Source organism: Notechis scutatus, chromosome 6 (assembly GCF_049901735.1).
Source record: "Notechis scutatus isolate UNSWTSFEM ecotype Mainland chromosome 6, rNotScu1.2, whole genome shotgun sequence".
In the NCBI taxonomy this organism is placed as follows: Eukaryota; Metazoa; Chordata; class Lepidosauria; order Squamata; family Elapidae; genus Notechis; species Notechis scutatus.
Window position 1 is genome coordinate 19,835,003 of NC_142014.1, and position 10,583 is coordinate 19,845,585.

The 10,583-nt window shown below is 37.9% G+C and overlaps 1 protein-coding gene across 3 annotated transcripts in view; it reads left to right on the forward strand.

The window, feature by feature from the left end:
* The window catches only part of CELSR1 (cadherin EGF LAG seven-pass G-type receptor 1), a 176,945-nt gene extending 171,989 nt beyond the window's left edge, over positions 1 to 4,956 (forward strand). For 2 of the 3 annotated variants that reach the window (XM_026677651.2, XM_026677652.2), the window contains exon 35: positions 424 to 4,956. In XM_026677651.2, coding sequence (XP_026533436.2) covers positions 424 to 448 — 25 coding nt within the window. In that variant the 3' untranslated portion in view covers positions 449 to 4,956. The remainder of the gene's footprint in view (positions 1 to 423) is intronic. The other variant, XM_087969432.1, reaches the window with a different exon arrangement.
* Positions 4,957 to 10,583: the final 5,627 nt, after the last annotated feature.

A 10,583-nucleotide genomic window follows, 5' to 3' on the forward strand; every position in this document is an offset into this window, starting at 1 on the left:
AGGACCATCTGTTCTTCCCTCACTTCTCCTCCTCCCCGTTTCCCTTTCATGTCCTTCAACATTTCCCACATTACTAGCCCTCAAACACTTTTTGTGACCTCTTGAGTCACAAAATATGTAAGGTTTAGTATAATCTCTGTGATTTAATCAGATCAACTCCATTTGTGATCTCAAACTTAACTTCTGTCCCAAAATGTTTCCTCTGTCCGTTATCTTCATCTAAGACCCTGCGCCCCCTTCCCCAATATTACCTATCAAGAATTTTCTGTCGCTTTGGTCTTTTGTGCTGAAAACTTTAGCTGCTGAAGCATGGCTTTTCTTCTGCCTATTAACATAACTATGATAATCTAGTAGTTTCACTTGCAATTGTCAGCTTGGCACTATTTAACCCTCAGTTGCATGGTTACTTCTTCTCGTGAACAGAGGCAGTAATGAAACTTCAATTTGAATCATCAGGAAATAGTGAAGACTCTGTTGCCTTGGATGAGATACTCTACTGGTGGTCAGGTCTGCATTGGAGTCTGCATTCATTTGCCATTTGCCATGGAGCGAGGATGCCAAGACTGTCACCTTGGGAATCGGCACCTACTTGTGACAATGCCACAATTTCCTGTAAGTTGCTCCCTGAAGTTATGGTTATAGTCCCTTCTAATACATTTGTGCCATATGGAGACCAGCAAAATGGAATTCATTATTGGGGAAATTGCCTTTGAAATATGGTCTGAGCCATAGCAATGCTACAAGGAGTATCGAGCAGAGGAAATCCATCTGAACAAGGGACTCACCTTTGAGAAATAAATCATCAGTAATACCACAAGATGTGTTATTAGTCCCCATCTGATTTTATGCTGGGGTTTTACTCAATTTCAGCAAGATTGAAGAACTCAGGAAGAAGAAGTATTCCATCAAGACTTCTTTCATTTCTTCTCCAATTTCTATCCCAACATGAGGAGGACACCTTGCCTTAAAAATACATTGTTTTATAAAAATATATATAAATAAATGTCTCTATATATAGCTGTAGATAATTTTATACATTTTATATGGCAGTTCGTTTGTACATTTCATATATTTACTGTTGTTGTTTTCAAATTTGATAGCAGGAGAGCAAAGAACTTTGATATTTTTTATATTAAAAAAGAATTGCATGAGTTTACTTGTATTTGGCATTTCAGCGGAGAGGGTAAGGGAGAAGAATCTAAGCTTGATTTGTGAGTCTTTTTAAAAAAGACTGACATTTTAGGGTAGCTAAATTCATTCATTTATTATATGAATCTGTAATGTTTTTAAGGCTGCAATGTGTATTTTTATGGCCTCAGGACAATATTTTTGCATAAGCTCAGAGTCTCACTGGATTTCTTCATTGCATTAAGTTACAATAGATGGCTTCAATTGTGGGTTGTAAGTCACTACTTATAGCTTGGTTTTGGAATCCATCTCATAAATGTACCCTTGGTGCGTTTCTAAGGCAGTTTGGTCCGCTTTGCATCCTTCAGCATATTTAGATTCTTCCTCCCCCTTTGGTGGAGTCCATGGTCAATTGTCAGCATTGTTTTGAAATTACTATAAATTTTTAATAGTGTAATCTAATTCTACTGAAATTTATTTAACTTTTGAAGCTTGCCTCCCATTCATTTTATTCTTTTAAAAAAAATTACACTCTGATCCCATACTTAGAAAAAGTCTAAGAATATTTTAATTACTCCATCTTTTAGCAAAGGTCGAGAGAGTTTTTAAAATAAATGAAACCTCTTATCAGGTGAACTAAATATCTTAACAGCATTTTGTTCAAAAACAGATAGAAGAAAGGAGCAGCTCCGTCAGTTTTTCATTTCTGTCATCTTTATAAATTAGCGCATATTTGAGAAAATGTCTATTTTGGAATGTTTCGGGCATGATTAGACCCACAATTAATTCTTCTCAGTCAATGAGTAAAATATACCGGGAATGTCATTAACTCAAGCCACTTTAGTATTAATCAAAGTCCTATATATAAGGGAAAAAAAGATGATATAAGATAGGAAATCTGTAAGCCCAAGACTACAGCTCTCAAAATTGATGTGAACCTTCTCCCATGGATAAAAGTGATAATTTCACGGGGTTAGCATTGGACAAAAATAAATAAGTAAAGCAACTTGGTCATTTATTTCTAAATTGCATCTCACTGGAATTCTCAAACTTTTGGTACTCCAACTGCCCCTTGGGCTTGCATGAATAAAGCAAGAAGCTTCAAGATCATTCTCAAGGAAAATTGGCTTGTTTCTTTGTCTTTAATTGTAAAATCCCTTCCCTGGATTCCTGACTTACAGTTTCAGAACTGCTGTAGTCCAAATAATTTTGCCTTAGCTGTGTATTTCCGAGTAGCCTCAGTCACCTGTGATCTTTTTAGCCAAAGTGCCTTTTTCCTCCTCAGCTCTGGAATATCAGGATAAGAGTGGCCCACTCTTAGTATGATGATGATTGATAATTTACAAATCGATAATTTACATACAAGATTTAAAAAGAAATACCTATATGAAAGCTCAGTATTTACTTCTGAACTCATTTTCATTTATGACTTTGCATCTCCCATTAAAAAGCATCAAAAGGGGGAAATGTTTTTTTGATGCTTAGGAAGATCCAATAATCCTTTTTCTTTTCCAGAAATCTGTAATCTACTCTAAATTTAGATTTATAGATTTATAGAATTTGATCTGAGGAAGGTTACTTTCCCTCAATGAAAAGGACCTCTGCAGAAAAAAAAATGAAGTCAAAATGTCTTTTATTAAGAGCTCTATGAATTTTGTTTGCAGGAAATTTTATTAATCAGAAGAATGGAATAGTTGGGTAGGAGGCACAATTTTACACATTCAAATTGAATTTAAAATTTCAAAATTTAGCATTGGGTCATTTAGCATCTCATATTGGCTCATTAGCTTCCCTGTCCTACCAAAGGGCAGCGTTAAGAGAAATTCCCCCTTAATTGTACTTAATATGAAAGCATTTACATCAATCATTTCCAGTTTTATTTGTGATGTAGTTTATACTCGGTATTACTTCAGAAACACATTCTCTTCAATTGTGACATTGTAGGAGGAATGCTGTGTTAGTTATGGTAGCAAAACATTAGGAGTCTGATAGCACCTTTTCTGAATAACAAAGCCATTCATAAAAGTGCATACCTATTCATAAAATGTATTAGTTGATGCTACCACACTACTTCACTTTGTGTGAATATGTAAGAAAATAAGCAGATGCATACCAGGTATGGTTTAATTAATGAACCTGCACAAAATCTATAATGTTTCTTATGTAGATTTGAATCACCAGAACATTTATTTTGCTAAGAAAACAGTCCAGCTTATATTGATTCACATCAAGATTGAATTTTTGAATTCCTGTAAATCCCGAGAAAGTATGCATATCTCTTGGTGGATGGTCTGAAAGTTAAAATAATTCACTTTGCAGTTAAACATCTCTTACGTTGTTGAGCAGCGTAATTTATAGAGTTGGACAGTGCATGCATATGTACCCACATGCACAATCATGATCCAAAATGAGTCAAGTGCCCAAAATTGCCTTGTGAGAAAAAATGTTTCTTATACTGTACAGCAGCGGTCCCCCAACCTTCCCGCTCTGTGGACCACCAGCAGTGGGGGGAAGGAGGAATCAGTAGTGGGATTCAAATTAACCAGTTCGCCCAGGGTCAGGTTGGCTGTCGTGGGGGGCATGGCCCATCCGCCTCCTTCAGCTCTGCCACAGATGCAAGACGAGCATCCCGTGATGTCCAAGACGGCCAACCTGACCCTGGATGAACCAGATGTTAAATTAATTTCCCCCCCCCCCGATCATAGTGGATCCTGGATGTTGCGCTGCAAAGGAAAAATGGGAAATGGAGCGGCCAGCACGAGGAAAGGAGGAGCAGGGAGAAGAGGGAAAGGGGTATTCTCCTTCCCTCGGGCCAACCGCTCCGTTGCCCTTTTCCCCATTGCAGCGCAGCACCCAGGATCCATTTTGATGGGGGGGATAGGTAATTTAACAACCAATTTGTCCGAACTGGCAGAATCCCTGGGGGGATATGGTTTTGCACGTGTACTGCTTACACAAATGCGACTTTGCATGCTTTCCTGTTCTTGTGTGGCCCGCTTCTGGGCCATGGACTGGGGGTTGGAGGCCTCTGCTGTAGAGAAATATTTCTAAACCTTGTCAGCTTGAAGATGTGTTGACTTCAACTTCCAGAAGTCCTGAGCCAACGTGGGAACTGAAGTCCTCACATCTTCAAGTTGCCGAAGTGGAGAAGTGCTGATTTAGAGAATAATGTTGATTAATGGAGAAAAAAGCAGGTGTCAACTGCCAAACGTGGTCCAACTAAATCAGAGACGTTTGCACCCATTTTTCCATGGGAGAACTAAGAATTTATGTAAATTATTTACCCTGTGAATTGCAAAAGTGTTTAATGTGAATTTAATGTGGTTATTCTGCTTTTAAAGATTACGTGTACACATTTTACTTTTTATCCCATATATAATGAATGTTTGCTAAATTATTATTTTTAATCAATCTTGATTCCATGAGGCCTTTTTAGAAGAGGGGAAGAAGAGTCATGCTCTTTAAATATATATATATATATGTATTGCTTTCATGCTGCATAAAACTCTGATGTAAAAAAATTGAATGTGTAACTATTTGCCTATCATTCGTCAATATGTGCTAAATGATGCTACATCTGTGTGTATATTTTGCCCAATGAGATGTAGTTAGTTATTTTTGATCAGAACACCAGCTGTGTGCTAACCACAGAGGAAATAAGAACCTATTTTTTAACATTCATGACAGATTTTAGACACTGGAGAATTTTTAAAAATGTATATTTATGAAAGTTCAGAACACTGGAATTTGAGCACAGTTGAGAAAATGTAACAGTAAAAAGTTTTGAATTTGTTTGTATTTTTATGACAACAATTTATTTCCATAAAACGATGCCTTGTTTCTTATTTACACACTGTGATTTTATTGTAAAATCAAATCTATCTATAGAATGCTACGAAAACCAAGAACAAAATGACACTAAAACAAGCATCCTAGGAATAAAGAGCATTCTAGAAAAATAATTTTAGTTTAGTGATCGAAAGATGTGATTCTGAGTCAGTCTTTTTCAGCTGCTGGCACTGCCGCCAAGCAGCATTCAGCAAAGGTCATCAGCAAATGAAAACGGAAAAACATTTTCTCCCATGGCAGACATCTGTTTCTGAATCAAATATGTTTTTCTTTAATTAGCTCTAAGTCATACTTGGGACTCTCTAGGAAATAAATGAGCACATTCACATTAAACTGGGAAGATGTGCATCTTCCCAGTTTAAGTTTCAACAATATTATCAATGCCCTCACAGCTGAAGACTTAGATTTGCAATTTCTTATCAATAAGGGATTCGTGGGAGTCCTCAACTTACGATGACAATTGAGCCCAAGATTTCTGTTAAGTGAAATGTTTGTTAAGTGAGTTTTGCCCCATTTTACGAACCTTCTTGCCACAATTGTTAAATGAATCACTGCGATTGATAAATTAGGAACCTGGTTAAGTGAATCTGGCTTCCCGATTGACTTTGCTTGTCAGAAGGTCACAAAAGGGGACCCATGACCTTGGTCATAAGTATGAACCAGTTGCCAAGCATCTGGATTTTGATCACATGATCACGGAAATCCTACAAAGGTTGAAAAATGAAAAAGGCTACTTTTTTTGGTGTTGTAACTTTGAACAGTCACTAAATGAACTGTTGTAAGTTGAGGACTACTTTGCAGGGGCCATTAAATGTGAAATTTCCAGAATTCATTCTGAAATTCATTTCAAAGTTTAATTTAAGAATTAAAGTAAAACTTCAGATTATTCTGCTGTATTCTTTTTAATCACCTTAGAGAGAATAAGATTTTTTTTAAAAAAAACCAAAAAGACTTTATAGAAAAAAAAGCTCTTTCTCAGTTTCTGAGGCCAAACAAGTAATTTTGGTATCTGTAATTTTAGAAAAGAAGAAATCTGCTCCATCATAGTTAAGAAGACAAAAGATCCATTAAAAAGTCTTTCAGCTCAGGAAAATGTCCAAAACATGTACACGTTCTCATGCATGCATGACACTACCAAATTTTCAACAATATTCAAATGTGGGATATGTTTCTAATAAGAATTCACTTTAACTTTCTTTAAGTTCTACATTACTAACATTCTTGTTGCCATGACCTTTCACTGGGCAAAATGATGCTTTGTATGGAAATCATTTTTGAAGGTATCTCAGGTGGTTTAATTTACACAATGCATCCAAAATCCGGGAGCTATGACTCCTGTGAAATTGAAATTCAACAGATATAAAAATGTTATTACATAAAAATTATCATAACCCTGTATGACATAATACACAGCATGTATAAAACAGTTCCACACCTGATTTTTTATTATACAGTTCAACACTGATTATTTTCAAGACGGATACCAACTTTTCCAAGGCAGTATGTTAGAAGTTCTGCCACTCCTGAAGGCATTGAGGAAAAGTAAGGAAATATCTCTGAAACAACCCAACAGTTTATGGCTTGTTTAGTCTATCATATTTATGATACTATTTTATGAATTATATTCACTCGAATATATGTATTAAGAGGCGACTCAATAGGTCACCCTACACATAGTAGAAAAGGAGTCTGAAAGTAAGATCTATCATCAAGATTTACGAAAGAAATCAGAAAGATTATACTCAGAGGTATCTTGGGAGACAGAAGGTAATTACTGTAGTGTTAAAAGATGAAATCTGATAATTATTTATCACAAATACAAACATTACTAAACCAGCAATGCAACTCTCTTAATTAAGTTTTGATGGGATCATTTTACATAAAATAGTCAAATCGTATTTCCATGAATGATGATTCATTAAACTTTACAAAGGAATCTTTTTTTGCCTTGGACTATCTTGAATTCCAAATTAATATATATGTGCAAAAAAAGATATTTTTTGCAACGAAAATTATACTTTAATTCTTCTAAGCATATCTCATAGGAGACACGAGGCAGAATTTGTCATCATTCTGTAAAGAGATTTGCTGAGAAGGAGAAAGTGGAGATTAGAATCATATAATTTTATCTTTGTGAGTTTTGTCCTACAACTGCTTTTAACTACTATCACTAAACCCAGGATTATTCTTGGTTCCAATATGCTTCTTGATAACAAAAGGTAGCATCTGGCTTGTACTAGACATATCTGCCTAAGTGTTTGCAATCTTATGTTAAACAAAATGCAAGCAGGTCTTGTTATCCTATTTTCAGAATCAAGATCATGCATGGCACAAGGCTGATTCTTGTAAATGTATACACACCCCTACACAATGTCTGCTGAGAGGACATCCTTCTCCATTTCCACACTGGAGGTAGTCTCTACTGCTTGACAGAGGGGACTACCTTGATCTAGTACTCTTAATGGCCTCCCAATGGCATGACCTTATAGAAGACTTCACCTTGGCTTAAGGAACTAGGTTGAAATCAACACAATGGTTTTCAAGACAGCTGCGCCCATGGATGCTGCGGCTGGCCGCTCCTTCTTTCAGTGTATGGTGTGTATGATTCTGTGTGTGTTTTAGATCCTTTCCTTGGTTGAATCATGTGGGGCAAAGGGCATCTATAGTCAGCAAGCCTTGTTACAAATTGGACTGAAATGTGAAAAGGCTACTACAGACCATTTATACATTCTCATAACATACCTAAGGAGGCAGCTAGGCCCCTGGGAGAGCCATGGATCACTATCCCTGCAGGAAGGAGGAAAAGGAAAAGAAAGAAGAACAGGAAGAGGAAGAGAGGATGCTGTGCTGGGGTTGTCTTTAGGCTGAGTAAGTTTCAACACAAGCCTTCAATTCCAAGTATATTTCTTACCAATGCAAGATTTCTACTAACAAAATGGATGAATTAAGGCTACAGATTGCAGAGACTAAATTCATCAAGAACTGCTGTGTTTTGCTAATCACAGAAACTTGGCTTCATTCATTCATTCCAAGATACAGCTGTTGAGCTGGAAGGCTACATAGTTCACCGGCAGGACAGGAGTAGAGATTCTGGCAAGAGCAAAGGGGGAGGTTTAAGCCTTTATGTGACCAAAAGCTGGTGTACCAATACAAAGACTGTAGACAGCCACTGCTCCATGGATCTGGAGTGTATGACTCTTAAATATAGACCCATATATCTTCCACTGGAATTCAGCATGGTTTTGATCACTGCAGTCTATATCCCACCTGATGCCAATACTACCATAGCTTTGGGATTCTTATATAACATTGTTAGTAATCAGCAGAATACATATCCTGATGCTGTGCATATCCTAGTGGGGGACTTTAATAGAGCTGATTTAAAAGCAGTGCTCCCTAATTTCTATCACCATGTTAAATGTGCTACTAGAGGAGCAAACATACTGGACAAAGTATATACCAACATAAGGTTATACAATTACCACATTTGGGACAATCAGAGCATATGTCACTGCTTTTAGCACCAGCATACATCCCTCTTAGGAGACAAGCTCTGCCTATAATAAAGACAGTGAAATCTTGACCAGAAAATGCTTCCCAACAATTTCAGGATTGTTTTGAGAACACAAATTGGGGCATCTTTTACCACCCTGACCTAGAGGAACACACTGCAACTGTTCTGTGCTATATCAAACACTGCACAGATACTATCACTGTGGATAAATGTATTAGGATCTATCCCAATCAGAAACACTGGATGACCAAGGAGGTCCAGTGCCTCTTGTGTGACAGGACCTGGGCTTTTAGGTCCAGTGATGGGGCAAGATACAGTGTTGCCAGAGCTAATCTGAAGAAAGGTATTCGGAAGGCCAAGACTGATTATAAGAGGAAGATTAAGGATAATTTCTATAACAATAACATGAGGCAGGTGTGGCGAGGGATTCAACAAATTACCAACCATCAACCAACCAATGTCATTCCTGCTGAGGAGGATGCTTCATTGGCAGAGGAACTGAATCACTTCTTTGCTCGCTTTGAAGTGGAGACATCAGAGACAGCTAAAATACAACCGCCAGCCAATTGTAGCCCCCACCTCATTGTGGAGGAACAGGAGGTGAGGAGCATTCTGAGGGCTGTGGACCCTAGAAAGGCTGCCGGTCCTGATGGTATCTCTGACCGAGTGCTTAAAGACTGTGCTGATCAGTTGGCTGGAGTATAGTGCAGTGTTGGTGTGGTGTCCGGGTTTTCAATTCAATGTGTGGAGTGTGAAGGATGTGTGTTTGTGTTTATTTTCATGGTCATGATGTACACTGAAGATGGTGTTTGATTTCATTGAATGAGGTGCAATGACAATCAACTAAACTAAACCAAATTAAACTAAACACACCTGTTGGGGCTTAGTAGGCGCAGTGGAGTGTGTATTTCAGCTTGTTCATTCAGTGTTCCATAACTGTTTGGGTCATTGTAGTCCTCTTCTGAAATGTATGCTGGACAAGCTACTTAGGCTTACTTCATTTTATATACCAAAATAAATAGCAGCTACTCAGGGTTGGGATTCTACCAGTTCTGACAGGTTCTATAGAACCAGTAGCTCTGAAGAGCAGCTGACACCAAACTGCTTCGCTCCAAAGATCTTTTCTTCGGTTGGGCCCACCCGTCTGCCTGGGCTCTAGGCTGTACTTTACTCCCTGCTAAAGCAACCTTAACTGCTTTGCACGGCACAGCTGAGTGCCGTGCGTCAGCAGGAAAAGATTATTCTTTGCAGGAGAAGTTGATTTATAAGTACTGCGCAAAGTGTGCACATAACCAGTTGTTATGCCGGTAGGATCACACCCCTGCAGCTACTGTAGCTCTAAGCTGCTCCATTTGGCAATGCCACAACAAAGCCAGTAGTAGAGGTGTCCATAGGATGTGGTTAAAAAAAAATTAAGATGGCACACGATGGAGATAAAAACAAACAAACAGGTAAAGCTTCTTCAATTCTGCTTTTTGTAGCAGCCATCTTGACTTCAACCCTGTGGATGCCCTGAGCCTGCACCTATAGAAATAATAGGATCAGTCAGTCTGAGGAACGGTGGAAAGGAGCTTGGCCCCATTGCTATCATTTCCAATAATTTCCCTTGATTTAGTAATACTAGATTGTCATGCAAGAGGGAACAATTACATGCTTGATTGTAAGAATCCTCCCTACCACATTATTTTTCCATCTCCAGAGATTGAACAAAAACGTACATTAATAGTATGGAATTTCCTGATAGTGAAAAGAAAGAGACAAAATACACATCATCTTGATAAGATGATTATCACAAATACAATTTTGATTTTTCTTTGTGAAGATAGTCGTTAATAGTACAGGGGTTCTAGCATTTTCTGGTCTAGGCAGGAAAAAAGGCGAGGGAAGGTAGTTGCAGGTGCTACAACCTGTCATATGGGCTGAATCATTTGGTTACTATAGAAACTCTGGTTGCTACGATGCGACTCTAAAGCCATTCTTGGTCTTCATGGGAGAACAGCTTGTTCCAACTTGATGCTTCACCATTGCTCATAGCTTCTTCTCCCAAAACGCATCTCCCACACGTTGAAATATAAAACATGATTAAAAGGTT